The sequence below is a fragment of the Eretmochelys imbricata genome, chromosome 10, assembly GCF_965152235.1.
Source record: "Eretmochelys imbricata isolate rEreImb1 chromosome 10, rEreImb1.hap1, whole genome shotgun sequence".
Classification (NCBI taxonomy): Eukaryota; Metazoa; Chordata; order Testudines; family Cheloniidae; genus Eretmochelys; species Eretmochelys imbricata.
Genome location: NC_135581.1, coordinates 38,675,891 through 38,697,883, shown reverse-complemented (window position 1 = coordinate 38,697,883; position 21,993 = coordinate 38,675,891). Strand labels below are relative to the sequence as shown.

Below are 21,993 nucleotides of genomic sequence, written 5' to 3'. Positions count from 1 at the left end.
AAAACACAAGAGAGAAATCCTGATACATAACTGTCATAACCTGAAGACTACAGAAACCTTTGTGCTGCAAAAAATGAAAAGAATTTCTACAGGAAAACTCACATAATAAGCAACACAATGAATCACAGGTTGTTTATTATATCAAAATAGAATGTGGAGATTCTGAATGTACATATCATTGTGTGTGAAATCCTGTTAGACTGGCAGTGCAGGATCGTGGATTATAGGACACGCACACCAAAGGTCATTCTCCTTAGATCTGTTAACAGGCCATAGATTGATACTACTACTTGGGGTCAGAGCCTCGTGCACACTAAGCACATGGCAGTGCATGTGGGGTTGGGTGCTAAAACTCCCAAAATCTGGCTTATTTAAACCTCCATTCTTATTGTGAGAAGGTGAATAGACTCCCCTAAGCTTTTTAATGAGCTACAGCAAAAAAAGGGGCAGCGGGGGGTGGGGGGAAGCAAATCCAATGGAACTATCTCAAAGCTTGTTCGAATGAATCACTCTTCTCTGTAAGGGGCATCATTCTCCCCATTTTACAAACAGAGAAGCTGAAGCATATTTAAATGATTTGCCCAAAGTCACTCACAGCCAGGGACAGAACCCAGATCTCTCTCCAGATCTCCTAGACCTATGCTCCAACTACTAGAGCAATCAGGCTTCTTCTGAAGATATATGACTTCTAGGTCAGGAAGGATTATTGTATCTTTAAAATGAATGTTCTGAATGTATGAATGATCAGACCTAAACTCCAAGTTCACATTGCCTAACCAACCATAACAGAGGTTGAATCAAAATTGGTTTCCATGCAAACAGCAGCCTGTCCACTTTAGTGTGTTGTACTGACTCCACTGCTTTGATTACACTCAGAGAATTCAAGGAGTAACTGAGAAAGAAGTGTTGCTCTGGGAACTTTGGTCACAACTGGAAACTGCTCTGAAGTTCTCAGGTGTGAATGCAGCTGGGAGCTGCAGTGTAACAGAGATGATCTCTAGGGATGCAAAATCAGCCTGCAGCTAGCAGGATAAAGAATTACAACCCAGAAGTAAGAGGAGCTGTAATGATTAGGATGAGGGTAATACTTTTATAGTAGCCATATATTTTAAGAAAATATTAATTCCCCAGCAATCTGGCACCCTGCCATCTTGAATCAGAAGGAAGCACTGAAATGCTTAATTTATTTCCAGAGACTCTGCTTCTGTCTTGAAGCAGGCTAGTTCATCTTTGCTGCTTTGATCCTTACCTTCTCCTCGGTGGAATATGGCTAATGTTCCATCTGCCAGGGCAACAAGAACCCGTCCTTTCACATGCCTGAAATAATAGAGAAGAAAATGCTCATGAAAAGGTGACAATAACAGGAAATGCTGCTGGATTCGGATGTTCTAATGGTCTGCTTGGTTTGGCGAATGAGAGATTCCTTCTCCCACTCTCTTGGTTATAAATCATTTCCTGTATCTAAACAAATCACACATATGGTCATGCCATTATTCCTGCTAAATCCAGCGCTTGCAGGCAACATTCATCATGTGAGAGTCACACACATAGCTTCTTTATTCTATTGGTAGCACTAATGCCTTCATTATTAAACTAGCCGGGGGCTCACCAATGCCCTGCTGAGTTTCCCCTCTTCTTTTCACTGGCTTTACAATAATGTAACTCCACTGATTTCTAATTTACACTAGAGTGAGTGAGAGGAGAATTGAGCTATTGTCCCCCCACCCCTGCTTACTTATTTCCAATATTCGGTACAAGCCTGCAACTGGGAAAGAAGGTAGCTCAGTGTGGATATGTCTACACTGCACACTAAGCCTGGGCTCTGACTCAGGTTTGAGTCCAAGCCCCACTTCCATCTACACACAAATCAGCCTAACTCAGGTTAGCAAGCATTCAGGACCTGGGTTCTAGGACCCAGCCATGGGGGTGGGTCAGAGCCCAAGTCCTGCATGACTCAGGTCCAAGCCCCGTCATTTTTCAGTGTGGATGCAAGTCTAGCCACAGACCCAAATCAGAAGGTCTTTGTAGTGCAGAATGGATGCATTAGCACAGCTGAGAGAACCAGATCCAGCAACTATAAACCCAGATTTAAAATGCATGTGGATGCTCAAGCATGGGCTTGGAAACGCTGAATCTGTAAGCCTGGGTCCCTAAGACCTGGGCTTAGTGTGCAGTATAGAAATACCCTCTGAAGCTTAAATGGTTCAGTGAGCAGGGAGTGGGTTGAGACCCCTTCCCCACAGACCTTTACTGATTTACAGAACACTACCAGGGTGATGAAAAGATGGCCAGGCAAAGAACCAACTAATGACAAGAAAAATAACAAATTCCCTGGTTTAGAGTTCCCAACTCAGTACACCAACTTACACCAGGCTCAGCACAGAATCCTTCAGCTTTATTGAATGCAGACATTTCTTCCAGTTGGACACTGCCGAGTGCACATACAGCCTGGGAGAAAGGAGCAGACAACGATGGTTAGCAGGAAGGCCAATAAACCTACAAAGGCTGAACTGTGGGGTAGGGGTTGAGTCTTTTACTCTAGCATCAAAGGAATTTGCAAAGTGTGGGTGAGTTGCTCTGCCTAAGATGAACTGGGGACTCAGAACAGCTAGTGCAGCAAGGATACACTCATTAAAGGCAATGATATCTAGATCTATGGGGTTTTATGAAAGTGGGTGACATATAGGGTTCCGTAAAATGGCAGTGAACCTACCAGCCATTCTGTGCTCCAAGCCACATTGTGGGTGCAGCACTGGTGCCTGTTCCAGCAGCATCACCGTTCACTTCCTGCTCTGGCAGTGTTGTGCTCGACTCTGTCTTTTGCTGCCCGTTCTCACTGCAGAGACAAAACAGACCTCACAAGTTGATTACAGGTCATATCTGGGGCCAGAGCCATCCCTTGGGTATGGCGAATCAGGGCAACCACCTCGGGCCCCGTGCTTTGGGGGGCCGCACACTTCGATAAAATCATGAGTAGATGGGCAGGGAGGTGAGGCAGGAGACAGGCAGGTGAGTGGGGTGAGGAGGCGAACAGGGAGGCGAGCGGCAGGTGGGAGGGGGGCGAGGAGGCCGGCAGGCGGACAAGGAGGAAGGGAGTAGCGGGCAGCCGAACCACGACTGTTAGCTGAACCATGTTTGTTTCATTTTATTTCTTCTCTACCCTGTTATCCCATCTGTGATATTGGTTTGGCATGAAAGTGACGAGAGTTTGAATCTGCCCAAAAAAACCAGACTGGCCACCTCATTTTACTCATCACAAACAGCTGATGCAGGCAAAGATTGATGGTACACAACTGTATTATTGTTATTATTATTTTTTGTATTACCATTGCACTGAGGACTCCTTATTGTGGATCAGAACCCTACTGTGGTTGGCGCTGTACAAACACAGGACAAAAAGACGGTCCCAGCCCCAAGGAGCTTATATCTAAGTATAAGACAAAGAGCACACTCCATGCATCCAGCCTACCTGTTCTGTCTAACAGGTGCCTGAGCTGGATCTGGCTCTGTAAAGATATGCTCTGTAAGTGGACCAGGCCGGACTTGAGCTGGTTCTGTTTCATTTGCACCACTCTCTGGTACCTCTGTAGCTTCTGTTGCCTCCTCCGTGGACTGGGACTGATAGATCTTCCCATTGCTGACTGCAGCCACCTCACCTAGGGAAGGGGAAAATGCTGTAAGGTGGATGGGAAACAAGAAAGAGGGAACTATATATATAAAAAAGCTTCTGGTTTTATGATTATTCTTGCAAGTCAGATAGCTTTTGTGTCTGCTATTATAGATTCCCCAAGCTGCATATAGATGAGGAGAGTACTCAAGAGAGATCTCTATTCTGAAGGAGAGGAGTCAGAGTATTTTAAGGTGAGGTATGGTCTATGTCTGGTAGGGTGTCAGAAACCCTCTACGGCAGCCCGTTCCACTGAGGATCTGATCAGAGTATTTTTACTCCCGTTCCCACACTCACATCTTTGCTCACCTCAATGAATTAGTGAGTTTATAGAAAGACATGGGTTGGGAAAGGAAAATGCTAAGAATAGCAACAAAAGTGAGAGATCAAGGACATGTCATCTGTCGAAAAGATTCCACTCTGTTAACCCCAGTACTGTACAGTGTGATGTGGATCATTCATAGGGAAGAGGAAAGGAACACTCTGGATTCTAAATAGAAGGTCTCAAAGGTATAAACAAAGGGGATGGCCAAGGTGTTTATGACTTAGACTAGACTTGCAAGACTTCTTGGGGATCCCCAAGGACTTCAGGCCAGGAAGGGGAGTACTCAGATGAAGAAGGATGTGGCTACAGGGTGAAAACCAGATTATCATGAGACCTTAGTCCTGAGACTCACTCTGTCCCTTATCCAGCACGGGGGTGTCTCCACGAGAAGAACAGTTACTGCGTGGCACGTTGCACCGGGTTGCACAACCCACCAGAGTGATTCCTGCAAGGACTCCATCTGTTCCAGATGACTCTTCTGGATTCACGTCTCCCTCCAGAAAGATCTCGCCTGGAGGATAGTCACTGTCACTAGCCGCTGAAGGGAAAGGAAGAGACTCTTCCGTAAGTGTAATAGCCACTCTACCCTATTTTGGCTTAGCAGCATTCCTGAGATATCCATGGAGATGTAACATTCTGATGGTGAGTTTACCAGTCTCATGAAGACACCACAGCCCCTTGGAGAGTGCCTTGCCCAGCCTCCATATCAAGGCCAGGTTTGTGGAGCCCTTACTCAGCCTGGTGAGCACTTGCTTACATGAATAGACTTCTGGAAGTCAAAGGAACTACTTACATGAATAAGTGCTCATCAACGTAAGTAAAGTCTCCACAGTCTGGTCCTACATGAAGGCAGGTTATGGGTGACCATCTGTGGACACAGTTGCTGAACTGGTCACAGCAGCTCCCACTTGTTAGCTACGGAACAACTAAGCATCATTTGCAACAAATCTGAGGAGTTGATGAATCTGTTCAAGCTTGAAAGATGCCTTTTCTCACTTACCAGGGATGCTGGAAATGCAGAGTACGTGGGCATTGCAGACAGTAAACTGATCCACCACTGTGCCAGGCTGGTTGGCATCAATGATTACAACTTTACTTGTAGAGAGGGTACTCGTGAGAATCCAGACTCGGCTGGATGTGGCATCCATCTCGTGCAGCTCCTTTACCTGCAGGAGATAAAAATGAAGGGAGAGAATCAGCACTCCTGAGACTCCAGCTAACCAATCAATCTTTGACAACATTTGTATTGAAGAGACCAGCCTTCCAGCTCTAGAGAGCGAACACCTCTTGTTAGCATCTGAAGATACACAAAAATAGGCAGCCACAATGCAAACTTCCACTATGCTGCTGCCCTAGCATACCTCAGCCCAGACTGCAGAGACCACCTATGGGGCAAGTGGGGAGTTTGGTCCTAAGCCTCGCCTCTGAGACTTACCATTAGTGACACTGGGAACTCATTTCATAGAGGCCACCAAACAGCAGTCAGATAGTAACAACATTTAGTTATTGTCAACCTCGGCTGTACTTGAACTATCAACCTAAGCAAGGAAGGTTCTGTCTACTATGCTACTACTTAGCACAACCAATCCATTTTTAAAATTCATCACAGTTCCCCAGACATAAATCATAGAAGAGCCATGCATTCCCTCTAGGTGGCTTCAAACTGTTGTAACATTGGGTTCAGTATCTTACTGGGTTTATTTTCGGTGAAAAAAGTTGCTTTCTAGAATGGGAAGTTCAGAAGCAGCAGCTCATTCCAATAAAACCTCTCTTGCTATGGTAAAACAGGCCAGGAATGAGCTCACCAACACACCTAGCAATAACCCACTTCTTAGCTCAAAATACAGCTGGGAGGCAGATGGGCTTGAGGGTGAAACCCACCAGTTATTAGAAATCTATTGCAGTATTATCCTCCTTCCCAGAGGATTAGCAGCCATCCTACTGTGGGAAGACATGGAAGCCAAGAGTAGCCACAACCTTGCAAAGATTTACAGAGCAACCTACAGCTCTACTGCACTTTCACTGGTTATCGGTTACAGGTCAGTTATCACTGGCTTTAGCCCTTTCCATCCTCATAGCTGCTAACATTTTGCCATATGGAAAGCTGAATGAAATGAGCCATTGTGTTGCCTGCCATTACTTCATCTGTCTGCTTGATAGCTGGACAGCAAGGCTTCTGTATTACAGAAGCAGCATTAGCCATCTTGCACCCAAGCTCCAATACCATGATTCTCAATACATCCTGTTCCTGCCTGAATCCTGATACTTTTTATGAAAGACTGCATTGTCATTCGGCATCAAATGATCCTTTTATTCTAATAAAGCACCTTGTATCTGTAGATCTCCAAGCACTTTACAAAGGGGAAAATGGAGGCTTGGCCAGGGTATGTGACTTATCCAAGATCAGAGTCATTGGTGGAGCTGGGAATAGCACCTGCTCTTATCACTGGACAATGCTGCATAGATATTAAACCAATGGTAACAGGAGGAAAGACTATGCAAACAGCCAGTACATGAGAGACATAGTTCTAATACTATGACGATGAGTGTGCCAAATAAGGGGGGCAGGGACAGAAAGAGGGGGAGAGAATCAGAGGGTCCCTTTTCTGACCTTTTTCTTTTCTGGAGATGTGTGGTTACTCTTGGTGTTCTCTCCTTCCACCTCCCGGTCACAGGTGAGCGGATCACGTCCAGGATCTGACTTCTGTCCACTCCCAGAATCCTGTTCAAAGGGCTTCCACCCCATCAGGTTGACTCCAGCTGCACACCACAACTAAATGATCAAAGCAGAAATCTAAAGAGACTAAGAACTATTTGGGGACCAGAACCTTACTCAGTTCAAGTACCCCTGCAGAGCATTCCATGCACATACCCAACACCTACAAAAATTTAGGTTGATTTCTACCAGAAACCACAGTCAATTTAGGGGAGAAAGGAAAGAGGAAATCTGTTGTCTAGTAGAAGCCACTGCATTTCCAAAGAGACAATTTAGCAAATATGATTAGCAGATATTAAAAGAGAAAGAAAATAATAAACTCTGTGTGTGACCTAAAATCAAGCTGGTGAAAGGTCACAGCATTGCAGTGAAAAGGGTCCCAAGACTCTCCTAGGTGGAGAAGCAGAATGTTTTCTTTACACGTCAATAACCAGAACAGGCAGTACTAACAGAGTCCACAACTGGAAACAGGGCTGTTAGGGCATGACTCTGCAGTATGCATGCAGACAAAAAACGGATTTGTCTTCGATTTGGGTTAAGCATGCATAACAAATGTAGGATTGGGCCCTGAGAAGCAGGTTTCCTGCAAGTTTGAAGTGACTTGCATCTTCTCCTGTGCTAGAAACTACCTAATCCACTGTAAGCCACATTGTTTTTATGAGAATGTTGGGGATGGAATCCTATTCCCAAACACTGGGACAATCAACAATCTCTGGGGAAAAACAGACCAAACAGAAGCATCCCCATAGGTCAGGCTATGCTGAGAATCTCAGACCACAAACAGCCAACAATGTAAGAATTCTTTTACCATTTAATAGCCAACTGCAGTCTGAAAATCAACTCTGAATATGAGAGACAAGGTGGGGGAGGGAATACCTGTACCCCGATATAACACAGTCCTCGGGAACCAAAAAAGCTTACCGTCTTATAGGTGAGACCATGTTATAGCAGGGTAGGAAGAGGAACCTCTCCCCGCCCCAGCTCACCTCTGCTCCGCCTCGTCCCACAAGCACGCCGCTGCTCCACTTCTCCTCCCTCCCAGGCCTGCCACACCAATCAGCTGATTCGCAGCAAGCCTTGGAGGGAGGGAGGGAGGAAGGGGGGAGAAGCGGAGCGGCAATGGTGCGGTCAGGGGAGGAGGCGGAGGGGAAGTGAGCTGGGGTGGGGAGCAGTTCCTCTGCCCCCTGCCCCCCACCCCTCGGTTACTTGCTGCGGCCCTCCCTGCGCCCCCCCCCCCAGCTCACTTCCACTCCGCCTACGCCCCTGAGCGCGCCGCTGCCGCTCTGCTTCTCCTCCCGTTTCTCCCTCCCTCCCATGCTTGCTGCGAATCAGCTGATTGGCACGGCAAGCCTGGGAGGGAGGAGAAGCGGAGAGGTGGCATGCTCGTGGGAGGAGGCGGAGGCGAGCTGGGCAAGTAAGTGGGGGGTGCAGAGGAACCGCTTGCAGTAACATGAATTCGGATATAACGAGGTAAAGCAGCTCCGCTCCCCAGAGCACTGCTTTACCGAGTTATATGCAAATTCGCGTTATATTGGACCGCATTGTATCGGGGTAGAGGTGTATCTTTTACTGGACCAACATCTGCTGGTGACAGAGACAAGCTTTTGAGCTCCACAGAGCTCTTCTTCAAGTTTGGGAAAGATACTCAGAGTGTCATAGATTCAGGCCTGGCATAAGCAGACAATTCCAGAGAAGTCTATTGAGTTACAAACACCAAAGCTAAATTTGGTTCAGATTGGCGATTTCTAATCAGTGACGGAGGTTAAAGAAATATGTTCATAGCTGCCTTCAACTGCTCTTGCTGATTTTTTTATATCGGTTTACTGTACAGTGCTCTAAGGCTTCTTTGTAAGGGGAGCTTTATAAACTCAGGTGGTTGCTGATCCTGTGTAAGTCATGCATAAAAACAAGCAAAGAACCTAGGAAAGAACCACGGTAATGTCTCCTGGCAACCAAAATTTGCTGTGAAATATAGCCTTAGAAACAGATGTACTGTTGTCCTATATGCATTAGAAATAAGCCATTCCAAAGGCAAAGCAGGAGTAGAAGTCTTCAGATTTAACAGAAACTTTGAACAATTGGACCATGTCAAAAATTTCAAACAACCTAAAAATTGCACCAGTAATTAATTTGACCATAATTCATACCCGGGGACGTGCACCACTCACAGTCACAATGGTATGCAAAACAGTCTATAGCTGAATATTTACCTTCATGGTGGGGTCCTTCTCCACTAGAGGGCGACAGTACACAGGCACAGGGACATTTTTCATGCGGGTGTCTTCCTGGCCACCATTGGGACTCAGCTGTGGAGGAAGAGGAGACAGAGAAAGACAGTACAAGAGTGTGATATGATTATAAGCCAGCTATAACAATAGACCTATAGCCATGAAGGTGTAACAAAAAACTTTAGCCTTAGAAAGACCTTGCAGTTACTCACTGCCAATGCCTGCGTATGCTTCATCGTACACCTTGTATGGAATGAAGCCCCAAATGGCCTGGAACCAGTATAGCTGTGAGACCACCTCTCTCACCATGATACACTGCCAGAGTTATAGTGTCACACTAACAGCATTCCAATGCAAGAGGGCCAGGGGCTCACTGTATCTGGTAGTGAGTGAGTTACAGCTGGCATGACTAGTTAAGTGTACTCCAACTCATTAAGGTCATAAATTGTACCCAAAAAGTGTCATGTAAGCTATCAATAGAAATCACTGATCATTAATATTACTGTTTGGTGTAAGTATGGAACACCAGTAGGAGCATTGCCAGCAGATCAAGGGACGTGATCATTCCCCTCTGTTCAGCATTGGTGAGGCCTCATCTGGAGTACTGTGTCCAGTTTTGGGCCCCACACTACAAGAAGGATGTGGAAAAATTGGAAGAGTCCGGCGGAGGGCAACAAAAATGATTAGGGGGCTGGAGCACATGACTTATAAGGAGAGGCTGAGGGAACTGGGATTTTTTATTCTGCAGAAGAGAAGAATGAAGGGGGATTTGATAGCTGCTTTCAACTACCTGAAAGGGGGTTCCAAGGAGGATGGATCTAGACTGTTCTCAGTGGTAGCAGATGACAGAACAAGGAGTAATGGTCTCAAGTTGCAGTGGGGGAGGTTTAGATTGGATATTAGGAAAAACTTTTTCACTAGGAGGGTGGTGAAGCACTGGAATGGGTTACCTAGGGACGTGGTGGATTCTCCTTCCTTAGAGGTTTTTAAGGTCAGGCTTAACAAAGCCCTGGCTGGGATGATTTAGTTGGGGATTGGTCCTGCTTTAAGTAGGGGTTGGACTAGATGATCTCCTGAGGTCCCTTCCAACCCTGATATACTATGATTCTATGAACACAAACTCAAAATTACAAATATATTGGAAATTATGTGTCCTGCCAGGCAGGGCTAAAGTTATTCCACTCTAGACAAAGGGAGATGCCTTCTAGGTGGCTGAATGACATTCAATGTACATTAAGAGATAATGGGAATGCAAACAACATAGAAGATAAACAGGACCATCAAGACAGCAGGGGGAGGAGATTGCAGGAAACAGAATAATTTGCATTGTACCAAACACTGCGGGAGGGGAGGGAAGAAAAAAGCATGGAGCTTCCTCCACCACCAGACTCCATGTTGCCTTCCTAATAGCTTAATGAACTTTACTTTGGTGGGTAACCTTCAGAAAAATTCACTAGGCTATAAAAAAAAGGGGGAAAGAACCCACAGTTATTTTTCACCTGAGACGACTAAGGAATTGAGTACTTTGAACTTTGTGGGAGATCTTGACCAGAGGAGTGGTCAGCCATCTTGCTGGAAGGTAGATTGGTAAGAATAAAGGCCTGAATAAAGGCTGCAGATTGTTTTATTAAGCCTTAGCCGTTAGATGGCATTTTTCACTGGCATTTTCTTGCAACCATTTCTAACTCTACCCTTTATACTTGAACTCACTTAAAATCCAATCTTGTATTGTTAATAAACTTGTTTTACTTTTAATCTAACCCAACCCACTGCTGTGTTTGAATTAAAGTGAACGTGAACTCTAGTTAATGTGGCAAGCTGTTGGATATTGTATCTTTAAAGGAACAAACAAACCTTAAATCTCTCTGAATGGTCCAAGAGAGGGCTGGACATTGCAGAGCACACGGTTTTGGAAAAGTTTGGAATTGTGTTGGGGTCATCTTGCCAGGTGTAACCGGAGCATGGCTGCTGGAATCACAGAAACTCAGTGCAGGCTTGTCCACTGGCTAGAAACATCCAGACAAGAGCACCCCAGAGCAGAGCCTTTTGAAGCTCTTAAGAGTTACAGGGCAAGCAATGACACAACACCTCACTGGTCTAGATTGCCCCCCAGAATGTGACATATGGTCAGCACAGACACTACTGGTATATTCCCCCTTGATTTAACAAGAGCAGGTGGCTGGCAGAGCATTCTGTAAGGGTCCCAGGACACTGGAATGCCCTCCCACCCAGATCCAAAGCAGCCTGGGGATTTGTCAACTTTCAGGGCACATTGCAGCGCCCATTTCCATCACCTGACCTTTGATGAGAGGTAGGTGGGTTGCAGTGTAGGCCAACATATTGGGGTGATGGTATTTGATCTTGCTGCTGGGCAGACCAGAGAGCTGACTGGGTTTGTAATTTTAAATAATTGGCAGAGTGCTCAGAGCCTGTGTATGGACTAAATTGAAAAAAATAAAGTAAATAAAAATAAGAATAAGAATGGGCTCTGGTGGAGGAAGAATTATTGCTGCTTCCAGATGGAGTTCTTTCAGAAACTTCCATGCAAGAGAACTTCCCCTCCAATGACTGCAGAGGGCATATAGAAAGGATGAATTTGACCCAAGCCCACCAGACAGACCGCATGTGTCTACAGTATCTTTAATTCAAATGCTGTACCAATAAAAAGTATATTTACCAATAGGGGGAGTTAGGTTTCTACTGGTTTCATTTGGGATTGTAATCACCTGTTCTTCCCCCTCAGCCTTGCAGCAAATGGTTCCTACCTGCTTGTACTTGGCAGGAAGGCTCCACCCACAGGCCTGTAATCGACCGTCATCATTCCGCACATGCTCTCGGACCTGGCGGTACTGCTCGCGCTTCTGTTCGCGACGTGTGGATGACGTACAGTCACTGAGGAGAGAAGCAACAGTGTTACTTCTCAATCTATGGTTAAAAACAGAGGCAGAGGGTCAAGAAAGCATTGCCATGGAAGGCAGAAGACAGTCAGAGGTCAAAGAATACAAAGCAGGAAATAAAAGAGTGTCTTTGACAAGGAGAAAAGGAGGAGCAGGAAACAAGAGAGATAAAAGTCCTGTTGTGAGGTGGACCCAGGGAAGCCCTAATCTCTAGCTCCCTTCCAACTCACCCATTGTGGTAAGACAGGTCCTTGGGAACACATCTAGAACCCTTCAGAGATGGAGAATCAGCTTTCTTGGGGACAAACATTCATGGGAGACCCTAAGATTATCAGCTTAGGTTCCTTTGCATTTTACTGACCCCATGACCTCAGTTGGAAGATATTCCTGCTTTCATTCCAATCAACTGTTTAATCTTTTCCACGTCTTAAAACCCTCTCTGTTGGCTTGCTGAGAACGTGAGCAGCTCCTTTGAAACTGCAGAACAAGTGGCCAGCAAGTAGAGGGTGCAAAGCAAGGCCGGATTTCCAATTAGGCACAGTAGGCACATGCCTAGGAGCGCCTAAAAGTCAAAAGTGGGTTAAAAGTTAAAAAATGTAATACATACAGCTCCCCTGTGGGCAGCCAGGCTCCTGGCACGGGTTGGTGGCTGCCCCGCCTGTGGGGCTGGAGCAGGGTGAGCGTCTGAGTCAGGCCGCCTGGGCGAGCTGAGCCGCAGGCAGGCGGGGCAGCTGCTGCAGGTGCTGGGAGCGTCCCAGTCCCTTCCCAATCTCGGCCGCCGCACTGCCTCTGCCCAGTGCCAGGAAGGGAAAGGGAGGGAGGTGGCTAGTGCCCCATTCACTTGCACAGGCAGAGCCGTGGGGAGAGGTACAGTCCCCCCCATGTGCCTCACCTGGGATGGGTGGGCTGCTCCCCACCTCAGGCTGGGAGCACCATGTATGCTGGTGGATCTCATGCCTTCCTGGAGAGGCTGTGTTTATATTTTTTTTTTGTTTCATTTCTTATGGAAAACACGAAGGGCAGCTGTAGGCAGGGGGGGCATTGAAGATGCTGTGCCTAAGGGTGCGTGAGGTGTAAATCTGGCCTTGGGTGCAGAAGTGACATGTCTTCATCTCCAGTTCAGAAACCAAGAACATCACCTCCATGATGCTCCCAGTCCCACCTGATGTGAGGAATCAGGTTGTGGCGGTCACCAGAGTGGATAAAAATCAACGATTAAAAAAAATAAAAATAAAAAAAATCAGATCTAAAGATCGTTTTAATTAAGATACATTATAGCTCAAAGATATCTCATCATGGAATAGGGATTATAAATTCTAATTCTATAGTATGAGACAATATATTCATGTAATGTTTAAGAAAAGTTTTGTAAATGAGTTCCGAGAGTTCATGGATTAGGGACCCAATCTTATGGGATTCCAGGGGCTTTTGTTTAGACTATTTAGGTTAATCTTTCTATCTACCCAATGGGATTTAGTGCTCAGTCTAGAAGATACCATCGGAGATGCTTAGTTTTGCAGTTCTCAAATTGTGGATTTGTGTCTCCAGAGAGAACATGCTTGTTAACAGCAAAAATGTTTTTAAATAAATAAATAAATACTACATTGAGGTGAGAAATAACAAACCTCAACCCTACTGTCCCTCTGCAAATTTGTGTACACAGAGTCAATCCCTTACCCCTCTGTAAAAGTGCAAAGTTTCAAAAAGTTCAATGAATAGAAGATTGGGGGCGGAATAGATCTGGACAAGGAGAAGTCTGGAGATAAATGTGAGAAGGGAGGGACAGGCAGTAGAAACACAAGTGAAACTGTTTGAGCAGCATATTCCAGAAACCTTGAGGTCTTTCTGAGTGTAGCCTTCATTGATTTGAAATCTACCATACCATTCTCTCACTAGAAAGGAAAACCTATGATGGCAGCAGGCTGTAAAAGAGATCCAGTTTGGGAATATTTTAATTAAATAATCAAATTCCCCTCTACTTGGGGGTAAAACAGGCATGCGTACAAAATGCAAACAGTTCAACAAAGAAATGCAAGGCCTGTTTGCCCGAAAGAAACAACATCATGAAAAGCGTTCCTTCTCAGGAGGAAGCTGTGTTGAAGATGATGAAAGGAACATGTCTGAACATGCAGGATCTTCAGGTTGGTAAACTTTTTTATTTCATACTTCTTCCTTAAGAGCTGCCTGTCTTCCTTCTGGGCTATTTTTGAATTCTCATGTTTGAGCAAAAAATATAGTTGTTACTCTATGGTACTATGATTTTAGATGCAGTTGTGATAAAAAATAAATAGCTGAAATAGGCAGATTTTCCTTTTACAATTTCACCTTTAAAGTAGTACTGAGTGTCAGTGAATGCAATGAATAATACTAAAGGAGCAGTACGGTAATAATAATTAACTAACTGCATTGACTTATTTGGTCTGAAGATTATCCACCTTCAAGATCACCATCATTTTCTATAGTTTCAGAGTTATCTGCCAATGATAGTGTTTCAGTCACATCATGTATGTCACATAGCCACAGTATATCACCTGCAGCAAAAGAAAAAAAACCTCCATCATCCAGAAACAACCATAGATAAGTTTGTGATAAGAACCAGCAGATTACAAAAAGAGTTAATTGATTAAAAATTGCCCAGTTTGTTAATGCTACAAACTCTCCTTTCCATATCATGGAGCAGGTCCTCAAGGAATCAATCCTGAAGCACTTACATGAGAGGAAAGTGATCAGGAACAGTCAGCATGGATTCACCAAGGGAAGGTCATGCATGACTAATCTAATCGCCTTCTATGATGAGGTTACCGGTTCTGTGGATGAAGGGAATGCAGTGGATGTACTGTTTCTTGACTTTAGCAAAGCTTTTGACACGGTCTCCCACAGTATTCTTGTCAGCAAGTTAAAGAAGTATGGGCTGGATGAATGCACTATAAGGTGGGTAGAAAGTTGGCTAGATTGTCGGGCTCAACGGGTAGTGATCAATGGCTCCATGTCTAGATGGCAGCCAGTATCAAGTGGAGTGCCCCAGGGGTCGGTCCTGGGGCCGGTTTTGTTCAATATCTTCATAAATGATCTGGAGGATGGTGTGGATTGCACTCTCAGCAAATTTGCGGATGATACTAAACTGGGAGGAGTGGTAGATACGCTGGAGGGCAGGGATAGGATACAGAGGGACCTAGACAAATTGGAGGATTGGGCCAAAAGAAATCTGATGAGGTTCAACAAGGATAAGTTCAGGATCCTGCACTTAGGACGGAAGAATCCAATGCACAGCTACAGACTAGGGAGCGAATGGCTAGGCAGGACCTAGGGGTGACAGTGGACGAGAAGTTGGATATGAGTCAACGGTGTGCCCTTGTTGCCAAGAAGGCCAATGGCATTTTGGGATGTATAAGTAGGGGCATAGCCAGCAGATCAAGGGACTTGATCGTTCCCCTATATTCGACATTGGTGAGGCCTCATCTGGAGTACTGTGTCCAGTTTTGGGCCCCACACTACAAGAAGGATGTGGATAAATTGGAGAGAGTCCAGCGAAGGGCAACAAAAATGATTAGGGGTCTGGAACACATGACTTATGAGGAGAGGCTGAGGGAACTGGGATTGTTTAGTCTGCAAAAGAGAAGAATGAGGGGGGATTTGATAGCTGCTTTCAACTACCTGAGAGGTGGTTCCAGAGAGGATGGTTCTAGACTATTCTCAGTGGTAGAAGAGGACAGGACAAGGAGTAATGGTCTCAAGTTGCAGTGGGGGAGGTTTAGGTTGGATATTAGGAAAAACTTTTTCACAAGGAGGGTGGTGAAACACTGGAATGCGTTACCTAGGGAGGTGGTAGAATCTCCTTCCTTAGAAGTTTTTAAGGTCAGGCTTGACAAAGCCCTGGCTGGGATGATGTAGTTGGGGATTGGTCCTGCTTTGAGCAGGGGGTTGGACTAGATGACCTCCTGAGGTCCCTTCCAACCCTGATATTCTATGATATGATTGAGAATCCACACTTCATTAACATGGTTCAGTCAGGATACAGTCCTCCCAACAGAGCAGATGTCGCAGGCCAATTGCTGGTTAAAGTGTATGAAAGAGAAACTGAGTAGTGTGCAAAAGGTCTAGAGGGTAAGACTGTTAACCTGAGTCTTGATGGGTGGAGCAATGTCCACAATGATCCTGTTATATGTGCTTGTGTGACAACAGAAGAAGGGAATGTCTTCCTTACAGAAACAATTGATACATCAGGAAATGCACACACAGCAGAATACTTACAAGACGTAGCAGTAAAAGCTATAACAAACTGAAAAAAAAATAAATGTCTAGTACACAGCTTGGTCACAGACAATGCTGCAAATGAATCCAAGATGAGAAGAAATTATTTAGAAGAGAGTGAAGAGAGTCCAAAGCTAATAACACACGGTTGCAGTGCTCATTTGATGCACCTCCTAGCCAAAGACTTCAGTGTTCCAGAAATAAAGGCTAATGTTGTTGAAATGGCAAAGTACTTCTGTAACAACCACTTTGCAGCAGCTGCTCTGAAAAAAGTGGGAGGAACCAAGCTAACTCTCCCACAAGGCGTGCGATGGAACTCAGAAGTGGACTGTTTTGAGCACTATATCAGGAATTGGCCTAATCTGATGACAGTTTGTGAACAAAATCGTGAAAAAATAGATGGCACTGTCACAGCCAAAGTTCTCAACATGGGGCTTAAGAGAAATGTTGAACACATGCTGAGTGCCCTGAAGCCTATTTCTGTAGCCCCTTGAAGAAAATGCAGGGAAACAGCTGTTTTATTGATGACGCTGCTGAAATTTGGAAGGAACTGAGTGAGATCTTAAAAAGAGAAATATGCAATGACAGAGTTCAATTACAAGCATTAAAAAAACGAATCGGACAAGCACTATCTCCAGCTCATTTTCTTGCAAATATTCTCAATATTCGGTAATGGGGTCAAACCTTAACTGCTGAAGAAGAGGAGCTGGCTATGACATGGACATCCAGCAATCATCCCTTCATAATGCCAATTATAATAAACTTCAGAGCTAAGGGTGAACCCATTCAAGAAATATATGTTTGCTGATGATGTTTAAAGAAAGTCACACCAGTGAACTGGTGGAAGTCACTTAAGCACTTGGATTCAGAGACTGTTGAAGTGATAATCTCACTTTTAACAGCAGTAGCTTCTTCTGCCGGTGTAAAAAAGAATATTTTCTTCCTTTGGACTAGTCATTCCAAATTGAGAAATCATTTGGGACCTGAAATAGCAGGAAAGCTTGTTTTTCTTTTCCAGATTATGAACAAACAGGAAAATGAAGATGAAGACGACTGAGTTAGCTGGAGAAGCCAATATTTTAAGTTTCTCATGTTGACCTGACTGACACAGTCAATTTAATTTTTTTTTAAATATTTCATTTAACTATTTTAGTTAAAAATAACGTGAACAAAAACAAACCTGATTTAAAAAAAACTTGAATGTTTAAATAAAAAATTCATGTTTGTTTTGTTAAAATATTATATGTTTGCTGTTCTGGATTTTTTTCTTCAATACATAACGTTGTTGTTTTAGTTAAATAAAACAATTTAAATGTCTGTCTGGTAATGGTCTCCTCCTAATACAGCATGGCAAAAAAATCCTCCAAATATTAATGATTAACCTGTTGAATTGGAGATAGTTTATCTCCCAATCACTTCATCAATATCTGCTTCAATTACCTTTGGTAAATGAAATAACCAAACAATCATTCCTTTTCTGATATAGCTGTAAAACTAATCTGAAAAGTTTTCAAAATAAATCACTTAAAAATGTAAAGTGTGTACCTTCTAAAAATGAAACCTACATTCATCTCTGAGTTGTGAAGAATTTATATTAAGGTTATAACAACCAACAAGAATGCACTTTTATGTAGAAATCCATGATTAAATCAAGTCTTCCTGACTAATGATTTAAATCATGATTTAAATCAATTCGATTTAAATCAAATCCACGCTGGCGGTCACCCTCTCATATGGGTCTCCCCTGAGACAGCACATCACACTGTTTACTGAAGCCCAAATTGTGATCTTAATCACACAGATGTAAATCTGGGAAATTCCATTGACTCCAGTGGAGTAACTCCTGATTTACACTGGCATAACAGGGCAAAATTTGGTCTTTGGCTATATTTTACTAATAATAGAGGCTTTTTGAACATCAGTCTCAACTCTCAATGGGCTGTTTTTATCATTCCAATGTACAAACAAAAGCAGCAAAAGAACACTCTGGACAGCATGAAACTAACAGGAATCTATAACATAGCAAAGGGGTTCTGTAGCGGGGTGGACACCCTGCTCGGGCCCAGAGGGGTTTAAAACAGCCCTAAGAGAGGACTGTTGCAGAAGAAAGGCAACGGGGCTGATTGGGGAAGCAGCCTCAGCTGGGGGCCACGCCCCAGTCAGGCCCAGCTGGCTCTAATAAAGGCTGTGAGCCAGAGGTCCAGAGAGCACTCTCTCTCTAGCTCTGAGAGGGAGGGACCTGACTGCAGAGACTGGAATAGTTTGGAGCAGGGCTGGGGAAAGGCCAAGGGAGCTCTGGCCTAGGAAAGCCCCCAGCTGTAGGCCTGGGAAGGTCTATCAGGTACGGGTGTTGCAGGGGCAGCCACGGGTAGGCAGAGGCAGCAGGTCCAAACCCAGCCTTGCCTGTAATGAGTGGCTCATACTGCAGTCTGCCCTAGGGCGTGGGGGCTAGCTGGTGACTGGCAGGAGCCTATGACTGAGGTGAGGTAGGGATAGTGGGTGGGGGGTTCCCCTGGGAGGGGGAGACCCAGAACTGTGGGGTACTGCCAAGGGGCAGCACCCAGTGAAAGGGGCACCGGGGTCCTGGGAGGGACACGGGAGCCAGCAGCAAGGCGAGACACTGGCCTGAAGAGGGTGCTCTGGAGGCTGGAACGCTAATTCCCTGAGACAAACAGCAGGAGGCGCTGCCGGTGAGTCTGCGCCCTGTGATAGGTTCTCAAACATCATTGCACCACTAACCCCATTCTGACAACTAAGTCGGTATATGACCTCGGGGGGTAGGGGATGCACAGCCTGAGCCCTGCCATCATGGATGTGGGGAGAGGGGGCTGTTGCCTGAGCCCCGCCATCCCAGGTGAGGGTGAAACTTGGGCTTCAGCTTCAGCCCCAGGTTCCAACAAGTCTAATGCTGGACCTGGCGATCCTATTAAAATGGGGTCATGACCTACTCTGCAGTCCACAATATGAGAACCCACACTTCATTAACATGGTTCAGTCATTAAGACCAGGATACAGTCCACCCAACAGAGCAGATGTCGCAGGCCAATTGCTGGATAAAGTGTATGAAAGAGAAACTGAACAGTGTGCAAAAGGTCTAGAGCTTCACAGTCTAGAGAGAACCTCTTCCATTCCTGATCCAGTGCCCTTCCAACAACCCCCCTTGCAAAGCTGCATAGGGAACAGCATTCTACTGTCACATAATCCAAACTCCTTCCACAAAACACAACTCCTCAAAAACTAAAAGCTGAAAATCACAGACCACATGCAATATAAACAAAGAATTAAAAGTCCACTGTAGCAGAGGCACAAAGGGGGAGGGGGCAATTCTGCAGCAGCAACAGCTGAGTGGCCCTCTTCCAGCACTGTAAGTGTTAAAATCAAATACTGTAGCCTGGGCAGTGCTGCTGAGAAAGCACCCAGGAGTCTACAGTTGAGCCCTGGAGGGGACAGAGGAAAGAGGCTGCTGGTGGAGTCCTCAGTATCTCTACCAAAGCCCTTCTTCATCCTCCCACATAGCCAGTGCAGCCAATGGTGTTCAGGACTTGATCCAGAGCTGGTGGGCAACTGAATCACAGCAGGGTCACTTTGCTCCTGGCTCATCTAGATGAAATCTCATCATGGCCTACGGAGCACAAGATAAAACCAAAAACACATTTGGGAAGATAGAGCGCATACTGCTAATCTGCTGAGCCTGCCCCAGGGAGAAGTGAGGGGTGAAAGGTCAGGTGGATATACACAAGAGCCTGGCGAGATTCCACAGCTAAGTACAGAATTAAACATTGTCCTTAACAGGTAACACAGGCAGGGGATCCATCTTCTTCATTAAACTGATTAATGTACATTTAAGCCACAGTCCTCTGAGAAAAAGCCCATTTTAAAACAATTTGGTTGCCACTTGGCTGATCTGCAGAGGGATCTGGCTTTGCTCATAGCAGGTGACTCACTCTTCAGGGAAGAATTCGAGGGTGCGGCTGCCAGAAGAGATCTGGCACATGGTATGGCTGCGGCGTTGACTGAACCCAGCTGCTGTTGGAGACTTATAGTGGATGTTCATCGATGGGTAGTTCCTCTTCGCAGGCGGGGGACTGGAGGAAGAGCTGAACAGGCGACTAAAGCTGGGAATGGAGAGAAGCCAACAAATAAGGAATGAGAAGAGCAGAAGGACAATCTGCAACACAGATTCAAGATATAGAAGAAACAAGCACAAGAACAGGAGTCCTGAAAATCCTTCCATGGAATTGCCCAGGTTTGAGTGCAGTGATCCTTAGCACTACAGATGGGTTTGTGTCTGTGTTTGTTTTCACCAGTGGAGGCTACCCTGTTCTGAATCAGTTATATTATGATTACTGTCCCTTGCTGTAAACTGATTGTGAGTACATGTGTGAGAGTCCATTACACCTCTCCAGTCCCAGTTGTAAGTAATCTCCACAGGATTTGTAAAACAAAAGCCATATGTAGTTTTAGATTTGATTTCCATTTTACCTGGACCAATGAGGTTTTTGGGGTATAGTGGTTCAGATAACAGCTTACATTTTTGGCTCATCTCTACTTCGATTCTGCTTCTCGTGCTATCAGGCTGGTGCCTAAAATAGTAACAGCAACACTATCCTCTTTTAAGTCTTCACAGACTATCCAGTAACTTACAATTGCCAAATAGTGGACTTCTTCTTCTCCTGGACAGATGGGTGCTCCCGGGAAGCTCTGAGGACAAATGTTTCAGACAACCATTAATTTCAGCATCATACTAAGGAGATGTTTCCCTTTTTACCCAGCTTCAGGGCAGCTGGTTGGCTCCAGGGGCAAAGAGGGGAGGAGGCAGACTTGGAGTCCTCCATTCAAGAATTTCTTCTGGCAACATGATTCAAAGGATGACATGAACAAAAGGAGCTGAGGTACAGCCATCTTGAGTAATGAAAGGAGACTGGAGTAGATTGTGTCTCTATGTGTGTATGATGTGGAAACAAATGCTGTCAATTTAAAGTGGTATCAGTGGTATCAGCTCAAATCACTACCAGGGCCACAGTCAGCCCCTGGTAACTGGGGGCTCAGATATTATTTTTCATTTTCAGCTGCAGTCACAGAGATTCATTAAATTAGGGAAAAAAGAACAGGAGGACTTGTGCACCTTAGAGACTAACAAATTTTTTGAGCATAAGCTTTCGTGGGCTACAGCCCACTTCATTGGATGCATGCAGTGGAAAATACATTAGGACGATTTTATATACACAGAGAACATGAAACAATGGGTGTTACCATACACACTGTAACGAGAGTGATCAGGTAAGGTGAGCTATTACCAGCAGGAGAGAAAAAAAACCTTTTGTAGTGAAAATCAAGATGGGCCACTTCCAGCAGTTGACAAGAACGTGCGAGGAACAGTGTGTGTGTGTGGGGGGGGGGTGGGGGGGGAAATAGTTTTACTTTGTGTAATGTCACATCCACTCCCAGTCTGTATTCAAGCCTAATGTAATGGTGTCCAGTTTGCAAATTAATTCCAATTCAGCAGTCTCTCGTTGAAGTCTGTTTTTGAAGTTTTTTTGTTGTAATATTGCGACTTCTACGTCTGTAATCGAGTGACCAGAGAGATTGAAGTGTTCTCCAACTGGTTTTTGAATGTTATAATTCTTGACGTCTGATTTGTGTCCATTTATTCTTTTACGTAGAGACTGTCTGGTTTGGCCAATGTACATGGCAGACGGGCACTGCTGGCACATGATGGCATATATCACATTGGTAGATGCGCAGGTGAACGAGCCTCTGATGGTGTGGCTGATGTGATTCGGCCCTGTGATGGTGTCCCCTGAATAGATATGTGGACACAGCTGGCAATGGGCTTTGTTGCAAGGATAGGTTCCTGGGTTACTGTTTTTGTTGTGTGGTGTGTGGTTGCTGGTGAGTAAGCAACCACA

General features: G+C 45.0%; 1 protein-coding gene across 2 annotated transcripts in view; it reads right to left on the bottom strand.

Moving 5' to 3' along the window:
* Positions 1 to 21,993, bottom strand: part of MAPK8IP3 (mitogen-activated protein kinase 8 interacting protein 3) — a 153,922-nt gene that overhangs the window by 15,621 nt on the left and 116,308 nt on the right. For both annotated transcript variants that reach the window (XM_077827872.1, XM_077827873.1), the window contains 11 exons: positions 20,729 to 20,785; positions 20,029 to 20,199; positions 11,702 to 11,828; positions 8,919 to 9,014; positions 6,604 to 6,765; positions 4,993 to 5,158; positions 4,345 to 4,530; positions 3,470 to 3,656; positions 2,714 to 2,836; positions 2,368 to 2,448; positions 1,250 to 1,317 (listed from right to left, as the gene is read on the bottom strand). In XM_077827872.1, coding sequence (XP_077683998.1) covers positions 1,250 to 1,317; positions 2,368 to 2,448; positions 2,714 to 2,836; positions 3,470 to 3,656; positions 4,345 to 4,530; positions 4,993 to 5,158; positions 6,604 to 6,765; positions 8,919 to 9,014; positions 11,702 to 11,828; positions 20,029 to 20,199; positions 20,729 to 20,785 — 1,424 coding nt within the window. The remainder of the gene's footprint in view (positions 1 to 1,249; positions 1,318 to 2,367; positions 2,449 to 2,713; positions 2,837 to 3,469; positions 3,657 to 4,344; positions 4,531 to 4,992; positions 5,159 to 6,603; positions 6,766 to 8,918; positions 9,015 to 11,701; positions 11,829 to 20,028; positions 20,200 to 20,728; positions 20,786 to 21,993) is intronic.